Below are 20,930 nucleotides of genomic sequence, written 5' to 3'. Positions count from 1 at the left end.
TTCAGAGATTCCTGTGCAGCACACGCACTCAGATTTTTTGATGGCTGTTTTTGAGACACTTCTGCAGTTTTCCAGCAGTGGTACATTACTGGCTGCCTTGCTTGTGTTTTTGGTTTTATATGTGCTTTCATCTAACTTCAAATCTCAAAAAGAAGGAAAAGATCCACCAGGACCCAAACCACTTCCAGTGCTGGGAAACCTGCTGACGCTGGACCTGGAAAGACCTTTTGATTCTCTCTGTGAGGTGAGACATCTTAACGCATTCCCCACCTGCCCTTTTTTTTTTGAAAGTTGCTCGTCACCATTTTTTGTGATTTTCATAAAAGTTTCACAAAATGCCTTACAGGAAAACTTTCTTTAAATTTTTTTAAATAAACAATTATCAAATGACTTTACTTTCAAACAAACAATAAATAAATAAACAATTAAAAAAGTGAAAAATGTTGCTTCCTATCTATATATTTTTTCTCTACTTATAAACTCTTAAATATGGTTGTGTTTCTTGAAAAATATTTTTTAGCAAAAAGCTGAAATAATTGCATTTTTCATGCAAATGTTTTCTCTTGAAGGGATAGTTCAGCCACAAAAAAAAAAACAATTAAACCCATGATTTACTCACATCGAAGCTGTCCGAGATGCATATGTCCAACATTTTTCAGACAAACACATTTTCAGTTATTTTAGAAAATGTTTTAGATCTTTCAGTTAATCAAATGTGAAGTTATGGGGTCCACGTCCTTCAAGTCCAAAAAGTGTGCATCTATCCTTCACAAAATAAATCCAAACAGCTCCACGATGATCAACAAAGGCCTTCTGAGGGTAATCCGTGCAGTTTTGTTGTAGAAATATCCACATTTAAAACTTTATAAACAAAAAAAAAACTCGCTTCCGGTAATGCTGCCATCTTAGTCGCGTCCGCATTCAAGATCAGGGCTTTACGCAGCGTACGGAGGCTACTCTGCTGCTGCTCTGTGCCCCCGCCCTCCAAATTTGTCATACGTCACTAAGAAAGTGCGTAAACTACGATAATACTCTCTCCTGAATACAGAGGAGTCTAAGATGGAGTCTAAGAAGTTTTAAATATGGATATTTCTACAACAACACCGCGCGGATTACCCTCAGAAGACCTTTATTTATCATCCTGGAGCTGTTTGGATTAATTTTGTGAAGGATGGATGCGCATTTTTTTGGGACTTGAAGGACGTGGACCCCGTAACTTCACATTTAATCAACTGAAAGATCTAAAACATTTTCTAAAATATCGGAAAATGTGTTTGTCTGAAAAACGATGGACAAATGCATCTCGGACAGCTTGGGGGTGAGTAAATCATGTGTTTAATATCATTTTTGGCCAAACTATCCCTTTAATTGACAAGATAACTCGTCAATGGTGGGGAATGAGTTAACAAGAATAAGGGCATATGTTAGAGATTTCTTTCCTCATGTTTTACTCTGTAACCTCCAGCTTTCCAAAACATATGGAAACATATTCCAAGTGTTTTTGGGTCCCAATAAAGTTGTGGTCTTGACTGGATACAAAACGATTACAGAGGCGCTCGTGAACCGAGCAGAAGAGTTTGGGGATCGAGATATTCGACCTATTTTCAAACTACTTAATAAAGGATGTGGTAAGGAGAACGTATATTTGCAGTATTCACTGTGCATTCGACCATATAGTGTACCTTTATAAGGGCAGAGTTCTCCCAAATGAAAGGCAATGTTCCAACCAATCATCTGGGTATGTGTGAATGTAGTATTTATACTAGAATAAGTGTTTGTGTTTTGATCAGGGATCATCTCTGCCAATGGAGAGAGCTGGAAAGAAATGAGACGCTTCGCTCTGACTAACCTGCGTGACTTTGGGATGGGCAAGAGAGGATGTGAAGACAAAATCATAGAGGAAATTCAGTATCTGAAAGAAGAGTTTGAGAAATTTCAAGGTACGACAATACACAAATGGACATCTGAAGTCATGTTTGTACTTTATAAGATTCATTGAGAGAGTTTGTTTGTTTTGACAGGAAAAGCATTCGATACTACTCGACCCGTGAACTACGCTGTATCAAACATCATCTCATCTATTGTGTACGGCAGCAGATTTGAGTACACTGATCCTCGCTTCACAGCAATGGTTGACAGGGCAAATAAAAACGTTTGGATTGGTGGATCTGTTTCTATGCTGGTAGGGTCGATCTATCATTTTAAAATAATTTAAATTGCATTGTTGCCATTTACTATAATATATATATGAGCCATAAAAGGTGATTTACCACAATATTGCATTAAAAGTTGCACTTTTACATCTTTGTTTGAAAGCTAAAGCGTTTAAAAAACAACACCAAGCTAACGTTACTGTGTAAAATGTGTACTATATTAATTTATACCACGGGTCCGTTGAATGCTGCATTCTGATTGGCCGAGAAATGTTCTATGGGTGTTGATTATTTTTCTGTAAACCGCACACCTAACTTGTTAAATGTCTTAAAAATTGGCACCAGAGTGGAATAATTGACTCCGGTCCTTTGAATTATTTGAAAATAATGCACACCTGCTTTGCGTCGTGCCGCATTACCACCTTGGTGTGCATTATCTTCTTATAATTCAATGGCCCGTCGTCAATTATTCCTTACATATACAATGTTAACTACAAACCTCCCTTCATATAGTGGTGATTCATGATCACCGTCTCCCTCTGTCTTTAGGAAACCAAAACATTAGTTATTTTCAAGGAGGTATTTGTTCCAGAGTTCAGTCAGACTAATAAACAAACAGAGACCGGTGGCCGGTTGCATAAATATAGCCGTGACATTAAGACTGCGTCTTAAGAATGATTCTGACTAACTAGCGATTAGTTAGGGCTAATCAGTCTTACTATTTGGATTTAAATTAGACCAATCTACCTTTCTATGTAACATACTGAAAACATTTATTATCAGGCTTGAAGAAAAAATTCATGAAGTTTTATGCAACCGGCCACGGAAGTTAAGTTCCGACCAGATGCGTAACCGCGACAATGCACGTGGGTCCAATGAAACCAACTATAATGCAAGTCAAGGGTTTTCACTACTTTGACAGTTCAAAAAGCAGATATCTCTAATACAAAAGTAATCCACACCACTCCTGGTGACATACTGTAATAACGTCTTGTGAAGCCAATCGATTGGTTTTTGCAAGAAATTTAACATTATTTACGACATTATTAGCATTAAAGCAGAGCCTCTGCTTAACATGAGTGTGATCTTCTTTTCTGGTGTTTAGTGGAGGTTGGCTAGCTAGCCTCTTAGCGCCACCCATAGAGTGGTTAATAGAGCCTTACAAACGTGTAAACATAACAGTGTATATTTTTATATGTGTATTATATGTGTCTTACTTTTTTACATCTTGGCCAGGGGACTACGGATGAAAAATAGACTTTTGGCTAATTCTGGCTTTTTTAACCATGTTTGTACATGTGTTTTATGAAATTGCGCTGTCCCCTTTTAAATAAACCATTAAATCAAATCAAAAATTGTTTTTGCAGTAATCGTGGCGCCCAATTCGCGTCATTTGCATTGCCCGCGCCTATTCGCGTCTATTCACGTCTTTGCATTGACTTTATATGTAATCTTTTTGCGCAAATCGTTGAATTTTGTAGCTGTCACAAAAATTCTACTATTCATGTTGTTTGTCTCTACTCTCTTATTGTAGCTGTATAACACATTTCCATGGCTGGGTCCATTCCTGAACAGCAAAAAGGCTATGGTGAAAAATACTCAAAAAAACTTAGAGTCAGTAACACAGTTAACCTCTGAGCTGTTAGAGACCCTGAATCCACAGGACAGCAGAGGATTTGTTGACTCCTTTCTCATCCGAAAACAGAGCGATGAGGTATGTTTTTACAGCATTTTCCTTAACATGCTAAACATATTTTTTTGTAAAGAAGGAAGTTAGGAAATAGTCACTTACACAAACAGATGCAGGATTGGCTTAGTTGATAGAACTTTGAAGACTCATGGAGTTCCTAAAATGAATGATTTTGTGTTTGTCAGAAATCCAACAAGAAGGACTCACATTTCCATCAGGATAATCTTCTCATGTCTGTGTTAAGTCTTTTTGTTGCTGGTACTGAAACTACAGGAACAACATTGCGCTGGGGTCTGATGATTATGGCCAAATACCCTCATATCCAAGGTAAAAAAACACAGAATACGGTATAAAGACTTTCCTCAGTTTGGCTGAATTTATTTCTGAAGGATCAATAATGGGCTGTGTTTATATGCAGATCGAGTTCAAGAGGAGATTGACAGAGTGATCGGTGGACGTCAGCCTATAGTGGACGACAGAAAGAATTTACCTTACACTGATGCTGTGATCCATGAAGTACAGAGACTGGCCAACATCGTGCCAATGAATCTTCCACATATGACCAGCTGTGATGTGAACTTCAATGGATATTTCATCAAAAAGGTCAGTCAAAAAGATATTTGTGCAGCTAGTGGGTAAAAGCTCACTTTCTTATTTCAAGAGCTGCTATAGCAACATATACTGAATCCTTTAGAGTCCTTTAAAGAGCACCTGTCTCCCCAATCCTAGTGGGTTCAAGTAGCTTACAGTAGGAACACTTACAAGAGCAAAGTCTTTATGTCACAAGGTGACAATCTTTTTTTTTAAGGGCGGAACCAAAGTTCGGGAAGTTTTGGTTCCGCCCGGAAAGTTTCCCCACCGGGCCATATATGAGGACGGACCTTCTCACTTCCTGGTTGCCAGGACGACGGAATTAGGGCTTGACGAGCTGCAGGTGAGAGGGATTAAGGCAGCGAAACAGGATTGGAGGCCGGTTGAAATAAATAGCTCTGCTGAAACACAAGAAGGGGAGTTCGGGCACGAGAAGGGAGGCACGCGGGGAAAGCTCCTCTACCTAGGGCAGGAACAGTAAATACGTACCTTTTGAAGAGCCCGCAGGCTCTGTTGATCCGGGCTGCGCTTGGAGCGCGCGGAGAGAAGACAGGAGCTGTCTGGGGCGAAAGGAAGACGATACGTGGGTGGAGAAAAGGAGCACCCCGAAGGGAGCATTGTGCTGTCAAGTTTGTTTTAGTGTGTGCAGAGGAACGGAGCTGTGCTCGTGATAGACGTGGTGGCTGTCTATATTTTCTCTCTCCCTCTCTCGCTGCAGTCTGCGGTGAAAACGCTGGAGTTAAAGGAAAACCCTACGGGTAGAAGAAACATTGGTCTGAGGGGCACATTTAAAAGAGTAAAGCGGGAAGGAAACCGACTTTGTGGCGCAACATAAATAAAGGAGGATCGCTGTGAGTATCACTCTTGTGTTAAGCACATGTAAAACTAACCTGTGAAATTGTGTGGATACCTCCAGGAGAGGGAGGGCGGCCCTGCCCCTGAAACAGCGTGGTGGGTGAGCCGTTAGAAGCGTCAATCCAAGCAGCCACAGCAACGAAACACTATTCTGGGCGTATTTCCATCGCCCTTATTTCAGCCCAAGTGAAGTGGAGGACGCCGGGCGTTTCCTTTGTTGTGTACACTTATAGTGTGGTGAGTGAGACTTTGCAATTAATAAGCTTTTCACGTTGGAGTGGTGCTGTGTATTTGCTGTGGGTTGCTGTGTGTCTTGTCAGACGAAGCCCCGTACCATCCATTCCCTCTACTGGGCAGAGGACGGAGAGGCTAACGACCTCAGAAATTTACAGCTACCATACGCAGTGTGCTGTTTTGGAGTGTGAAGGGACGCAGATCAAGAGCTGTCAGTGACTGTGAGTACAATATTGGAAATATTCGTGGTGCAAACTTACCTGTGTCTGTCCTTGTCGCAGAGTCGGAGGCGAGAGGGTCCGCCGCCCCCGCGGTCTCTACAAAGGGGCGCCCCTGTCCGGGATTCGATCGCCCGACGGGCAGTGGAGATAGGGCAGCGCTCGACCCGGTGAGGTGGTGTGTGACCTTCGCCCCTCTGCTGACCTATGGAGGAAACCATACTTATCAAGAGCTGTAAGAAGCAGAGCAGGCGAGAAGCATCCAAAGCCCACGTAACAGTGTTTTGTGTCCTAGTGGCCGCCTGTGGAGGGAAAGGAGAACGAGAGCGTACATTAAGAAAACAGACTGAGTAAAGTGATACCTACCCAGAGAGCTATAAACAGCAGAGCCGGTGAGAAATACTCAAAATCCAAGTTAACAGTGTTTTTGTGTCCCAGCGGCCACCTGTGGAGAGAAAGGAGAACGAGTAATGCACGCCAAGAGAATGGACTGTGTGAAGATCCAGTGGGTGGTGAAGGAGGAGAGCCTAGAGTGGCCATTATTTTAAGACCCCCTTTTTCCCTTCCCTATTTATCATTTTTAAGTAATTAAATAAAGTACATTTTAATTTATGCTTACCTTGTGTGTCTGGTCATTGGGGTGGCTTTGGGAATCTCCTCGAGGTGGAGAAAGGGGCGTGACCTTATTTACATCTGGGTCCACCCCGACTTGTGACATTTACATGTTGCAATTTGGTCTTTTGTTTGTTTTCTAGGGTACCACTGTAATTCCTCTGTTGACGTCTGTATTAAGGGATGAAAGTGTTTGGAAGAAACCACACAGCTTTTATCCAGAACACTTTCTTGATGAGAAGGGCCAGTTTGTAAAGAACGACGCTTTCATGCCCTTTTCTGCAGGTACTTTCAAATCTACACCAGACAAGATGTTGTGCATATGCAGTATGTATAAATTTGAGCAATCTTACTCTCCCCCCTCTCTCTCTCAGGCCGCAGGATTTGTCTAGGAGAGAGTTTGGCCAGGATGGAGCTCTTTCTTTTTTTCACTTCCCTTCTTCAGATCTTCCGCTTCACTCCTCCACCCGGAGTGTCTGGAGATGAACTGGATCTCAAAGGAATCGTTGGAATCACACTGAATCCATCACCACACAAACTGTGTGCTGTCAAACGCTCCTAAATATAGATGCGCATAAGGATAAACTGATTTTAACAGATTTTTTAAAAATATGTATTGTAAATAATGAAGGAAATTATTAGCCAAATCTGTGTGCGCAACACTACTTTTATTGCTTTTCATTGTAAAGGTTATGCTTTCAGTAGATTAACCTATTTTATATTTGATACATTTGGTGGGATGCCATTTTATATTACAGTAGGATGTATGTATGATAAAAATTAAGATCAACGGTAAAATGTCAATATGAAAAGCCTACAAATCTGAAATTTACAACAAAAAATATTACAATGTGGCTTAATAAATGTGAAATACATTCAAAAGCCTATTTCTATGTTTGTATTGTATGGAAGCCCATCCTGCCTCATAAGACAAAATCATGCTCAGAATTTTAACTTTTAAAGTAATAACTTTGCCTTTTTTAATCTCATAATTAGGATTTTTTCACATATATTTGATGGCAGCAGATTCTTTTATCTTATAATTATGATTTACTAGGGCATGTTTTTTTCTTATGTGGCGGAAATGGGCTTCCATATTATGGTGCGCAAGTTATTCATTGTTATTTTAAAATGGGGATCCTGCAAAAATGTAGTCTAGAAGGTAAGAAGACCAAAACATATACAAGACAACCCCCCCCCCCCAAAAAAAAAAACCCATCAGTATTAATATCTGTTACTGTTCACCAACTTAAGGCTTATGTTGGTGAGGCGGATTGCTTGATCTTCTCTGAGGACATTTATTTGGCAACCCGGATGAAAGTTGGTAGCTCAAATTCCTAAAGAGGTTTTATAAGCTCTCATTTAATTTCTAAATATAACTCAATGTTGTGACAAAAATTGACAGATTGATAAATAATTGATTTAAATAAAGTCTAGAATGTGAACTTTAGTATGGTAGACAGGGTGCAGGATCATGATCCAGTAAATGTAACCATACAATTGCAGTGTATATTTTTTCATTTCTAAAAAATGTTAACTAAATAAATTAAATCAAAACAAATACCACTGTAACGGTTCTTTTCTGTTTTTTGGACTTTTAGTTTGTATTTGAGTTCCTACTTCCTGTTCTGTCTTGTAGTCTTATGTTTGTAGATCTGTTTTCTTATTGGTTCCCATGTTGATTGTTTCTGGTGAATTTTCAGACCAGACAGTTTGTCTCAAGTCTGGTGGACACTTCATTGGTGTCTGTGGGGTGGGCTTGGTCACAGCCTCCGCCCTGGTCCGAGGCTCCGCCCACGGCTCCGCCCTGGTCACAGTCTACGCCCTGGTCCCAGCCTCCACCCGCGGCTCCGCCCTGGTCACGGCCTCCGCCCTGGTCATGGCCTCCCCCCGTGTCTCCGCCCTGGTCCCAGCTTCTTACCACAGCTCCCACTGGTCCCAGCCTCTGCCCGGGGCTCCGCCCTGGTCCCAGCGTCCGCCCGCTATGTTAAGTGTTATTCTGTGTAGTTTTGTCCTGCCTTGTGTTCCTGTTTTATCCTTTGAATTTAATAGAGAGTTTAAATCCGTAACAACAAAATAGTAACAACCACAAATAAAAAATTCAACACCCCCCCTCACTTTATCTGTCAGCACGTCAACGTCAGTAGTGTTGCTTGTGCGTAGCTTTGTGTTTTAACCATAATAACCAAGAGTTTAAAATCGTGAAGATAAGGTACCGATCATCTGGGGCTGTGAGCTCGAGTTCAGAGCAGAACTTGTTCGTCTTGTTTGCCCCAAGACATGTGACTACATCTCACACTGCCATAACAACACAACAATCTTGTGTCAGCTAATATATGACAGGTATAGACCTACATTATAAATAATCAATTTTAATAATAAGTCTTTCTTAAAGAAATTGTCATCACAATTTAAAATTATTTTATTATTTTCCACCCTCACTGCATATTTTTCTGCAATAACACATCTGTCAGTTAAAAAAACACAAAAATTGTATATGGTATATGGTCATTCAATTAAAGTCATTTAAAACTGAAGGGAAGTATTAGTGCCATTGGTTTGTGCAGGATGAGCAAAACAATGGCAAGTTATAACAAAATTTTAATTTGTGAGTGAATTAATCCTTTAATCTACTGTGTCAAGCGCTCTATGACTTTAACTATAAAGAAATATTCTGATTTTGACAGGTTTCCACCTTTTTATGTATTGCGCCAGATTACATATAAACCTTTAATAACTTTTCTCTCTGTCATCTTTTGTTCTCTGTAAATACAGCTTTAAATGCAGTTCATCAGGTTTTTAATCCCTGCTTTAAGTTGTTATTCTCATGTTCACTGTTTCCAGATCGCTAAGAGAGGGAATTGAACCTGCAGGGAGAAACTGTTGCCATTAATAGGAGATCTGTTAATGTTAGGAGACAACGTGAGAGCTGCTCTGGTGAACAAACTGTTCAGATAATAAAAAGATGAGTTACCAAAAACAATTTTCTGTTTTCGAAAAAAAGCATATATTTTCAACTGACTTAGGTTAAAGCTCATACAGTACATTATATTTGAAGAGCTCACATGCAAAAGTCGCTAAACGCCACCTCCGTCAAAAATAAGATAATGATATTCGCTTCGAATGTGCTTAATCTCAGCCTCTCGCCATTCAGAAATATGGCTTTGTTAAAATAATCCGCTAAATGTGCTTGAAAGATGAATTAGATGAATGACGATGGATCACAAACTTGTGTCCCCTCTGAGTACCCTTCTTGGACCTGAATACAACCCGTGAAACGATCTATCCCACACATGGAGGAGAAAAGAAACAAGGAAAAAAAATTCAGTCATGAAGAAATTCCTATTAATGGATACAAAGAAAACAAAATTAAAAAAATGCAAATTAAACTCATCTGTCACAAACCGAATCAGTTGCAAAAAATGTAAGGCAACACACATTTCAAGGCTTGGGCAGAGAGCCCCATTTCTCTCTGTCTCGTGCTGAATATCAGACGCTATCAAGTCAGTTATTCACATTATTCCCTCTCTTTTTCATCATAAATATCCAACGGATGATGTTTGTCTCGTAAAACTTGTTGACAAACTTGCGGCTCTTCATGATCAATTACGAGCTCGTCGATGTGATCTAATCTGGCTGACATCTTATTCCGACCGTCATTCATGCACAGAGGCTTCCATAAATATTTTGTTACAATGTATAGTTACGTTTAAACTTAGTTTAATGGTGCATTGCAAAAACATTTAGTAGTGCGTAAGTTGTAACCTAGTGCTCATTTACGTTGAAACTAGGCTACGTTGTAACTTACACCGAGTGTGTAATAGATATATGATCTGTAAAACAAACGATTATGAAGTTTATTGCACTTAATCTTAAAAAGATAATTCTCTGATTTATTATGGTATTTTATTATCATATTGCTATACTTTAAAGGTGACATATCATGAAAATCTGACTTTTCCCATGTATAAGTGCTATAATTGGGTCCCCAGTGCTTCTGAGAAAATGTGAAAAAGATCAACCCGTTAACTTAGGAAAATTGACAGCACAATTGAGGTCAACAAACCATCATTATGGTGATCAGTGTTTCAGCTCATTTGCATTTTAAAGGACACACGCAAAAACGACACATTTTTGCTCACACCTACAAAGTGGCGTATTATCAATTATCAATGGGGTATTTTGAGGTAAAACTTGGGACACCAAAATGTATGTTACATCTTAAAAAAGTATTGTGCAATCTCCCCTTTGAACCATTAAAATAAAATCACATGCTTGTTTTCTTTAGTGCACAAAACTCAAATAGTATATCTGGGTCAAAATGATGAGCAAGTAACTTATTGTTGGTTTTATTCCACAATATTTAACATAAGCCTTTCACTGGTCTACAGTCCACAGTAGTTACTCAATCAGATTCAGATGGATTCATATATGTACTGTGATCTGCAGTTGGAGCCAAGATCCACTTTATAAGATGGATAGAAGATGTTGGATTTTGTGGTGAAATATTAAGAATGGTTTGAGAAACATGTATAGAAAAATGATTTGCATCTTAGGTGGTCTATAAGAGCAATCATACTGACAAAACAGACACAGAATACAATGCACAAGTCATACGGACTACATTTACAATAATGTTTTTCTCTTGAAGCGTGAAAAAATTACATGTAGACTGATTTCACAACACTGTAACCTTCTGAATTTTGTTCTAGGTGGAAGTATGCCAAGATTTCTCTTTAAGCAGTCCAGATTATGTCCTGGAATTTTTGGCTCCTCCCACTGCATTGATTATAAGTAGTAGTACAGTCGTGTCCTGGTGTTACATACATTTCTGTGACTGTGGCTATAATGGAAGTGTTTCTTCAGCAGATTTCCAGCACAGGTATAATACTTGCTGCTGTGTTGTTGTTTTTGCTTATGTATTTGTTTTCCATCAGCTCCAGCTCTCAGAATGAAGAAAAAGAGCCTCCAGGTCCCAAACCATTACCACTGCTGGGAAACCTGCTCATGCTGGACCTGAAGCAAACCCACGTGAGTCTTACCAAGGTAAGATCATGTGTAAATACATTCAGAATGACATGATTACTCATTTGTGCTGCAGTGAAAAGACATACAGATAGTGATGTACTTATAAAGACTAACTATTTTTCAATCAGTGGATTCTCAAATCTGCATTAAATTTAACAGCAATTGTTCAGTCTGGATACCTGTGCAGCCTCTCTTCAATCCATGTTTCACATGCAAGAGCAAATTTCCACGATTAAAGTGCAGATGCCAGAAGGGTTGCCAGATATCAACTGAAATATAACTTGATCTGATAAAAATCAGCAATGATTTTATCAAAATATTAAAAGAATCAGAAAACATTTCCCAAAATGAAAATCCAGCTCACCATCAGGTTAAATAAAATTAGGCTTAAATCGGGTTTAAATCAAGGATTTTTTGATATTTTTTTGCCCCAAACTTTAAACCTCGTTTAAAAATCACCAGGGTTACGTTTAAACCATCATTTCGATCTAGGTTTTAATTTGACAGTAAAGTTAGTTTATCTTTAATCCTGTTCCATTACTTTTAAACCCTGATTTTAATCTCGTCAGGGTTTTTGTGTTTCATTCTCTTCTGTTCATTGTTAATCATCTGGTTTAGTTTATTTGTTCTTATTTCATCATTATTAATCACACCTGTGACCTGTGTTTCATTATAGTTAAGTTCTCTCACCTGATCATTGTTATCTTTAAATAATTACTCACCCTTTATATTCTGCCCTCATGTGTCTTTCCCTTGTCAGTCGTTGAATGTTAATGTCATGTGAAGCTGGTCCTCGTCATTGTTGTATGTTTTGAATAAAGTTCCAGAGTTTATATATAGAATCCTGTTTCCTCATCATCATCATCGTTGTGTTTGATGATGATGATGATGATGACGAGGGGGGATGATGGGTTCAGGGCAAATAAACTGGGGCACAGTTTTAAACAGATGTGATAGAGCATCAGCTTTGGTGTTTTTGGAACCAGGTCGATATGTAATGATGAATTGAAACTGAAGAATAATGAAAGTCGATTCCGAGACGAGACCAAGACCTTTAAAAAGTGGTCTTGAGACTGGTCTCGAGTACTACAACACTACTTGCCATGTCTAGGTGATGGGTACTTCCATACGATCAAAGGCAGAAGTAGGAATACACAGGTTTGAACCAAATTATCGATGCGAATGGCCAGTGTCACAAACTCATCCAAACTTTAGGCCTTGTACAGAGTGAACTAGTTCCTCTGTAGGGGATGTTAGCCGTGCTGTTGCCGCAAGGATGGGAGCCTGTGAGGAGAGCTCGCACGTAAGTTGTGCTAAAATTACTGGATCCGATTGTGGTGAAGTCTCCTGTGACGAATCAGACAGATGGGGATCCATTTGCAACTCTTTATTGTAGAAAGCACACAACAAACAGTAGATAAACAGAGCACAACTCCAGTTAAGCATGAACGTAAACACAGTTCACGGTCGGGGCAGGCAGAAGCAATCATGAACGATACTCAGTACAATATCGGGGCAGGCAGAAATCAGTCGTAATCGATAATCCAATCCAAGGTCGGGGCAGGCGGCAAACAGCAATAATCCAATAAACACCAAGAAAGCAAACACTGGGAAACGCTCAGAAATGCTGCTAGTGGCAAACAAGACTTGGCAAAGTTAGTGTGTCCAAGTCCCAAGTTAAATAGACCTGCTCATACGCTGCAGCTGGCACCTAATCAGCGGGCCGCCGGGAATATGAGAAATGTAGTCTAATACTCAGGTGAGTTTAAGGGTTGTGTACCGGGAGCGTTAATGCTGACATCATCACAGTAACTTTTATGTGTCTTTTACGCTGCATGAAGTGCATATGAGTATTGCATTTCTCTTATTTGTTGCATTTTTTTGCCTCTTTTTCTCACATTTTGGTATATTTGATCTTTTCTGCATTACAGCTTTCAAAACAATATGGGTCGGTTTACACTGTGTACTTTGGCCCCAAAAAAGTCATAGTATTGGCAGGATACAAGGCCGTCAAACAGGCACTTGTGAACCTTTCAGAGGAGTTTGGAGACAGAGATATCACCCCTATATTTCATGATTTTAATCAGGGAATGGGTAAGAATTCAGTCTTATAAAAATAAAAAATGTTGTTTATTGTTTAACAGCATTAAAACATTTAATTTAGCTTTCTTTGCAACTGATCATCAGACCAAAATAGTTTCATTAATACAATATTACTGGTGCAGCAACTTACAGTTTTGTAAGACACATGCATAGCTCAATGGAGATCGCTTGTTATGAGGTTTGAATTGATAGATTAATGAAAAAAATGTTTCTCTGTAGGGATTGCGTTTTCCAATGGTGACAACTGGAGAGAAATGAGACGCTTTGCTCTCTCAAACCTACGAGACTTTGGAATGGGAAAGAGAAAAATTGAGGAAAAAATCATTGCGGAATCTCAGTTTTTAAAAGAAAAATTTGAGACGTTTAAAGGTACAGTAGGCCTGCTGTCTGGGATGGACAAGATGGTGATATGATTGTAATGTATTTGTATGTATGTCTAGCCTGATATCACGAATTCGGAAGTATTTTACCTTACCCCTTACCCCAAGCGTCACCGGAGTGAAAGCAAATTCTATAAAAACATATGAACGTGGGCGTATGAATTAGCCAGCTCATAAAATACCTACGGATTACCATGAGATTGTGTTGATAAATTGAGTCTTGTTCACCCCATTGCAGGAAAAGCATTTGATTCATCACAGCCCGTGAGTTTCGCTGTATCAAATATCATCTCATCCATTGTCTACGGCAACAGATTCGATTACAGCGACTCTCGCTTACATGAAATGGTAAATCGAGCATATGAAAACATGAAACTGACAGGTTCAGCTTCAATTCAGGTATTTTTACTTCAAAGTATTTTTGTATAGCACAAACACCAAAAGTTATTTACAGCACTGTTCGATTTTTCTAGAAAAAACTGGTTCATTATTTAAAGGGAAAATACAATTTAAGTTTTTGTTATGATTCACTTAATTTTGCTTGCTTTTAGCTTTATAACTTGTTCCCTTGGCTTCGACCTTTTGTGAAGAATCAGCAGCGTATAGTAAACAACCTCCAGGAGAACTACAAAGAAAGTGACAAAATATTACACGATCTCAAGAAGACTTTAAACCCTCAGGAACCCAGAGGATTTGCTGAGTCTTTCCTTATACGGCAACAACAAGACAAGGTATTTTGCACTAATGTACATAGATGAAATCAAAGGAGTAAAAGGCGTTTCTAAATGTGGATGTCATAAACAAATGGGTACCGTCCACTCCAGTAGAAGGACGAATGACATGAACTTCACTGCTTCGCTCTTATTGGTAGTCGCTCAGCATTTGCAAAAAGTTTAACTTTTCTCAACTTTGTCGCACCACTGGACACACCCCATCCAGTTGCCAGAAGTAACTTTTTATATTAAAAAAAAATATATATATATATACACAGTAAATGTGGTGGTGATTTCGTATGAATCTGTATGACGTGAATTATACAAAAATGCACAATAAAAAAAAGCAAAAATTAAACTCAACCCCTACCCCCACTGTCACAGGTGCAAAAAGCAATATTGCCGTAAGATCGTGTTGGTATATTTGTATCAGAGATGGTAAATCCACTATATAAGCAATCTTATGCTAAAAAGATTTAATTTATGTAGGACTCTGGAGAAACTGGGAGTTTTTTCCATATGAAGAATCTGTTTTATACAATAAACAACCTGTTTGCTGCTGGTACCGACACTACGAGTACAACACTACGCTGGAGTCTTCTGCTAATAACTAAATATCCTGAAATACAAGGTTTGTAAATCAATTTAGTGAATCAATTTAGAAAGAAACATTAATGCTCACCAAAATTAAATTAAATACTGTCATGATTTGCTCACCCTTATACTTTTTTGCTGAATTTCTTAAGTGCCTGATTAAGCATCAAAGTGAGTTACAATATGACTATTATATTGAATCCATTTCACTTTTGGTTGATCTATTTATTGAAGCTCTGTTGTTACAGTCCTTGTTGCTGATTAATCGACAGTCTTTCATTCATTTTAAAATCACACTGTAGTAACCATTATGATGAGAAACACATCAGAATATATATGTGGTCTCGCTGGTTGTAAACTTTGCTTTCCTGGCAAAAGCCAAGGTACAGGAGGAGATTGACAGAGTGATCGGTGGACGTCAGCCTGTGGTGGACGACAGGAAGAATTTGCATTACACAGATGCTGTGATCCATGAAGTACAGAGATTTGCCAGCATAGCTCCCATATGTGTCCCCCGCAAGACCACCTGTGACGTTCACCTTAATGGATACTTCATCAAGAAGGTCAGACATTGAATCATAAAATGTGCAACACTGTAACACAAACAAACAAAGAAACCAACCAACCAACACAACACTTACATTGTAATTTAAAGTCCCCATGTAGTCGATCATTTTATCACTTAAAACTCATCTTTGAGCATCATATAATAGCATATGTGAAAGTTTTACCTGTCACTGTAATTTCTTTGTGCTTTAAAATAGCTTGGATGTAACTCTACACCCTTGCCTCATTTAGTATACGTGGATCTATGAATATGAATTAGTATCAGCCTCTACACAATCATACAGTTCAGAACATAGATATGAATATTCAAATGAGTCCCGCCTCCACTCTTTTGTATCACCTCCGACCATAGATATATATGAAAATAGATGCTACATTCGGCAATTTTAGACACATAACTACTAAAATTGGTTTTACACAATGCATACGTGAATTGCGCGTTTGCAGCACCATTTTTTTTGTGCTGATGTTAAGAAGTTTGAAAATTCACACTGCAAAAAACCAGCAAAATTATGACAATTTTTTTTATATATGACCCAGTCCGTAATAACCATACTACAGTTTCAAAAATCAAATTCTGAGTTAATGAGCATCAAAGTCTGATTTTAGCCATTCATTTCGTTATGATTTCAATCTTTGACATGATCTTATTCAATCAATATTTAAGATATGAACAAAAATAAATTTGACACAAGATTTTGGATAAGACAGGCACATTTATTTTGTTGGCAGCCAGCAATCATTCGCGTGTAGCCTATTTAAAACAACGGCAAGAATAACGCTAACATTAGCGGTTTTCATATTGTAAGTGCTGAGGGGTTAGTTGTAACACAGCGGTCAAAATATTTTCAAGCCCACCAAAAAAGTTGCTAAGAGCTGCAGACATATTTCAAAATGATGTTATGTTTTATTCAACAAGACACTGATTAATATGACATAGCATTGGATTTGGTATCTTACACACCCAACTTAGAAACCGAAAAAAAAAACATATGATGAAAAATTAACTTGCTTGCCACCAAAACACTCGTTCATCAATAACTCTCTGGAAAAACAATAATTTGCGAGAGATCATCTTTTGGCAGCATGAAAAAAATACAGGAGAAATAAAACGCTCAACCTTGTGCAACAATGTAAACAGTCCGTGTTACAATTATAGTTGTGCGTAGGTCCTACAGCATAGCTGCGATGGCATAGGTTCCGCGTCGGTTTTCATTTATACTTTTGCATCGTCTAACCACAGTAGCAGCACGACCGTCAAAGAAGAAGCTTGGCAAGTTTACCCACAAACGAAGAAGAAACAGCAACTTGTTGTGTATGATTTGAGAAGACCAGCAATGATGAAAGTAAATAAACAGCAAGTTTTGTTGCAGTTTGAGTTAAGTCACTCCTCAACTTGGCTCATCTTTGTTTTCAACATCGCAAACAGAAATTCCTATGACGCAGTTTTTTTACCTGATGGGAGGGGCTCTGGTGGACCAATCACAGCGTTTGCGGTCCGCGTAGAACTGATGCACTTTAAAAAAATTTGCGAGGTGCACGTCAGGCTACGCAAAGCTACGCATAGGCTACGGATAGCCTACGCCATATAACTTACGCACGACTATAAATCGGGCTTAACCCCGCATTACCCCTACTAAATAAACAAGAAAATACATAAAATAGGTAAATTGGTGATTTTGCTGTGTATGTACTTTTTTAATGAATTATTTTAGAAGGCAAAACATTTAATAATTCACTTTAAATACTGTTAATACTCAAAATAAAACATGAAGATTTATATATAATGAAAACGTATGCATTGTAAGATTTAGACTTTTGGTTTTGGGTTCACACCAGTAATACATGAGTTGAGTTTAAATGTGATGTGTTGTGTTGTGCAGGGCACCAGTGTGTTCCCACTTTTGATAACTGTGTTGAAAGATGAAAGCGAGTGGGAGACGCCCCACACCTTCAATCCAGGACACTTTCTGAATGAGGAGGGACACTTTATCAAACGAGATGCTTTCTTGCCCTTCTCTGCAGGTAAAGTTCAGTTCATTGCTTCTCATATAGATGTGACTTTGATCATTTGAAGAGTTTGCTTCCAAAACGCGATAAACGCCATTTTTGAAAAAAATGAGTTACTGCCAAAATCAGTATTATATCAGGTCAGTATTTAAAAGTAAATTCTTAATTTTACGCAAAATCCAATATCCGCAGTGTTATTCTGTCATCTTTTCTCCCTTTTTTCCCAAAACGCAATAAAGGCCACTTCTCATTTTCTACAGAACGCAATAAATCCACTCCACATATTACAGCGCACCATTCCACGCAATGTAAACAAACAATGGCGGCGCGTTAAGTACACAGAGTCCTAGTTTTCCTCATCTACTTTGTACTTCGTGATCAACAAACAAACAAAAGCAAAATAATATTTTAATGGTATTGATAAACCTGTGTTTGTTTTCTGTGACGGGAAAGATTGTAAGTCAGCAACATCCAATAACTTAAGGCACTCGGGAGACGGGTGGTTGTTCTCCCGACAGCATCTGTGAAGTTTATTTGATTCTAACACATTGACCCCAGAGGATCTTATGAAAAACTTTACATTATTTTACCCAAAGTCAACAAAAATCGAGCAGGACCAAAACATTTTACAGCGGATCGCTTTGAAAAATGTTAAAGTAAGTGTTTTGATTAATGACATTAATGTTTATTTTTTATCAGTGTATACCACTAGTCAACTAAATGAATATAAAATGGTAAAGATGAATGCACATTTATACATTGATTTAATAGATTTATAGCATTTTGAAATAAAAAACTGTCATGGATTTATTGCATTTTGTGGAAAAAATAATTCGTTTTTATAATAAATCTTTGAAAATCAAGTTATGGATTTGAATTTTTTAGGTTTTATAACCTAAAGATGCTATGTGAAAGTTTGTAACAGAAAATAGTGGTTTTCATCTTGTCAATTTCTTAGTATAGAAAACACGTTTTTACATAAATTTGTCAAAATGGATTTATTGCGTTTTGGAACCAAACTCTTAATTTGTTAATCATTCTCTCTCTCTCTCTCTCTCTCTCTCTCTCTCTCTCTCTCTCTCTCTCTCTCTCTCTCTCTCTCTCTCTCTCTCTCTCTCTCAGGCCGCAGAGTTTGTTTAGGGGAGGGTTTGGCCCGGATGGAGCTTTTTCTCTTCTTCACTTCTCTCCTTCAGTATTTTCGTTTCACTCCTCCTCCTGGAGTCTCTGAAGATGAATTGGATCTCACTCCAGTTGTTGGCTTCACATTGAATCCATCACCTCACAAACTGTGTGCAGTCAAACGGTTTTGATTTCTGTGGCTCTGCAAATGGACTCAAAGCTATGATTTCAAGGGGGTGGAGCTGAATAATGCCATTCAATAAGAGCATAACCAGATCTTGAACTTGGGGGAGGAGGCAAAACATTCAGGCCTATATGTGTATTTTGTATATGTATATTAAAAATATCACATTTCTGATTATTGGGGAGAGGACATGTCCCCCTCACTGTCTATTGTGGTTATGATGATTAGAGCCCACCACTTCACATCTTTGTTCTGCATCTGTGGCTTTTTTTTTGCCAAATTCTATAAAAAATGCTCTTTGTGGCAGTCATACCTTTGTGTGTGTGTGTGATTGGGCATGTCTTTTCTATATTGCATTTTTGCTCTAGTACAAGGCCTTTTTTCTGTGTGGAAATTTTCAGATTTATTCTGGATGCATTGAGGTTTTTTGTATTTCCCATTCATTTTTCAATTGGGGTCATATAGAGGGTATGCACGTGATGTCACCTTCGGCGAAAGTGACTGTGGTTACGTCCACTGAGTGGCAAAAAGGCTGAGCCACAGCATTAGCATGTAACGTGGAAAAGGCTTCTAAAAATGGGGGAAAAGGTAAATAGACTGCATTTATATAGCGCTTTAACAGACCTATGGCCATCCAAAGCGGTTTACAAGTTTGCCTCACATTCACCCATTCACTTACACATTCATACACCGACGTTGTTGTCTGGTTGACTGTGCAAACAGATTTAACAAGAATTTGTAGTGATCGTTTAGTAGTATTAGGCAGGACAAACATATATGTCAGGAAAAGAGATGTCTGGTCACATGCCAAGTGCTGCATCCGAAACCGCCTACTTCCATACTATATGGTACGCGAAAAGCAGTAGGCGTGGCAAGTAGTATGTCCAAATACATAGTATTCGAAAAACAGTATGCGAAAAGTACCCGGATGACCTACTACTTCCGGTTAGTTTTTGCAGTGTGCATACGATGGACACTTCACTATCCCATGATGCACCGGGAGAGGAGTTAACCAACGAAGAAGACGACGCATAGGCTGAATGACATGACGTAATAACGACATATGTCAAGTGATGTAGCAACAAGGCGAATGTAGTACGTCCGAATCTCATTCATACTACCAGGATTCATACTATACACTACCTACTGTTTTAACGGTAAGTAGGTACTTCATCTCATTCAGTACCAACTATACAGTACGCGGTTTCGGACGCAGCCAAGGTCTCCGGACTAATGGTTGTTTAAGGGTTGCTGTCAAGGTCAACTTAATTAAATTTAAGCTGAAAATAATTTGTCATACTGCCGTTTTCTTTTAAAACCCAGCCATTTTGTTTAATGTTTTGGCACTCATTCTTTCGGGGAAGAGGCATCTTCCTGCATGTGACGTCAAGGCATATCCTCTATTGACCCCCAAGACCTCTTTTGTTATAAAGAACCACTGAGCCAAGCCCAGTTTTTTATATGAATAGTGACAGATAATGTAGAAAAGTAACAAAATCTTATTCCACTGAGATGAAGGGAACCATTTTTTTTTAACTAAAGAAAAGTGGCTTGGGGGTCATTTTGACACCAAGGGACTTATAAGGTTAAAGCAATGTAATAAATATGCTTGTGTTGTAATTTTTGTATGTCTGTGATAAAGTTTGCCAAATCGAAATATTCATATGGAAATAATCAAACAGAATAAAATGTTTGGAGTGAAGAGATGTTATTTTCCTCAGCAAAATGATGGGAATTTTAGCTGTTACAGTTTCAGGGTTTAAAAATGAGCCAATTCTTCTATGAAAATGACACTACTGTTGTAACTACTATTGTCAACACACATCATGTTTGCTTATTTTGGTTGATTCATAATCAAAATAAAAAAACAATAAGATGC

The 20,930-nt window shown here is 38.5% G+C and overlaps 2 protein-coding genes and 1 long non-coding RNA gene across 3 annotated transcripts; all 3 read left to right on the top strand.

Annotated features, from left to right (window-relative positions):
* Positions 1 to 6,952, top strand: LOC141362866 (cytochrome P450 2K1-like). Its single transcript, XM_073865126.1, has 9 exons — positions 1 to 244; positions 1,466 to 1,628; positions 1,791 to 1,940; positions 2,022 to 2,182; positions 3,688 to 3,867; positions 4,029 to 4,170; positions 4,262 to 4,446; positions 6,497 to 6,638; positions 6,728 to 6,952. The coding sequence occupies exons 1-9, from the start codon at positions 41 to 43 to the stop codon at positions 6,913 to 6,915; spliced, it is 1,515 nt and encodes a 504-aa protein (XP_073721227.1). The 5' UTR covers positions 1 to 40; the 3' UTR covers positions 6,916 to 6,952.
* On the top strand, positions 4,622 to 6,353 carry LOC141362868 (uncharacterized). The gene is made up of 2 exons (XR_012368429.1): positions 4,622 to 5,526; positions 5,805 to 6,353. It is a non-coding gene; the product is annotated as an uncharacterized lncRNA (long non-coding RNA).
* A 3,648-nt stretch (positions 6,953 to 10,600) lies between the features above and the next one.
* Positions 10,601 to 20,914, top strand: LOC129436637 (cytochrome P450 2K6). Its single transcript, XM_055194872.2, has 9 exons — positions 10,601 to 11,399; positions 13,313 to 13,475; positions 13,704 to 13,853; positions 14,103 to 14,263; positions 14,416 to 14,595; positions 15,067 to 15,208; positions 15,550 to 15,734; positions 17,622 to 17,763; positions 18,871 to 20,914. The coding sequence occupies exons 1-9, from the start codon at positions 11,202 to 11,204 to the stop codon at positions 19,056 to 19,058; spliced, it is 1,509 nt and encodes a 502-aa protein (XP_055050847.2). The 5' UTR covers positions 10,601 to 11,201; the 3' UTR covers positions 19,059 to 20,914.
* The last annotated feature ends 16 nt before the right edge of the window (positions 20,915 to 20,930 follow it).

This window comes from Misgurnus anguillicaudatus, unplaced genomic scaffold (genome assembly GCF_027580225.2).
Source record: "Misgurnus anguillicaudatus unplaced genomic scaffold, ASM2758022v2 HiC_scaffold_29, whole genome shotgun sequence".
NCBI classification, from domain to species: domain Eukaryota; kingdom Metazoa; phylum Chordata; class Actinopteri; order Cypriniformes; family Cobitidae; genus Misgurnus; species Misgurnus anguillicaudatus.
Note: the sequence above shows the minus strand (reverse complement) of the source record. Positions and strands in the feature narration are given on the sequence as shown.

What these genes read in the sequence shown, in the direction of transcription:
- LOC141362866 (XM_073865126.1), top strand. Translation starts at nt 41, where the DNA reads ATGGCTGTTTTTGAGACACTTCTGCAGTTTTCCAGCAGTGGTACATTA. An exon ending in TCCGAAAACAGAGCGATGAG is followed by an intron (nt 3,868 to 4,028) that starts GTATGTTTTTAC and finishes TGTGTTTGTCAG; the next exon opens with AAATCCAACAAGAAGGACTC. An exon ending in TTTCATGCCCTTTTCTGCAG is followed by an intron (nt 6,639 to 6,727) that starts GTACTTTCAAAT and finishes TCTCTCTCTCAG; the next exon opens with GCCGCAGGATTTGTCTAGGA.
- LOC129436637 (XM_055194872.2), top strand. Translation starts at nt 11,202, where the DNA reads ATGGAAGTGTTTCTTCAGCAGATTTCCAGCACAGGTATAATACTTGCT. An exon ending in ATGGATACTTCATCAAGAAG is followed by an intron (nt 15,735 to 17,621) that starts GTCAGACATTGA and finishes TGTGTTGTGCAG; the next exon opens with GGCACCAGTGTGTTCCCACT. An exon ending in TTTCTTGCCCTTCTCTGCAG is followed by an intron (nt 17,764 to 18,870) that starts GTAAAGTTCAGT and finishes TCTCTCTCTCAG; the next exon opens with GCCGCAGAGTTTGTTTAGGG.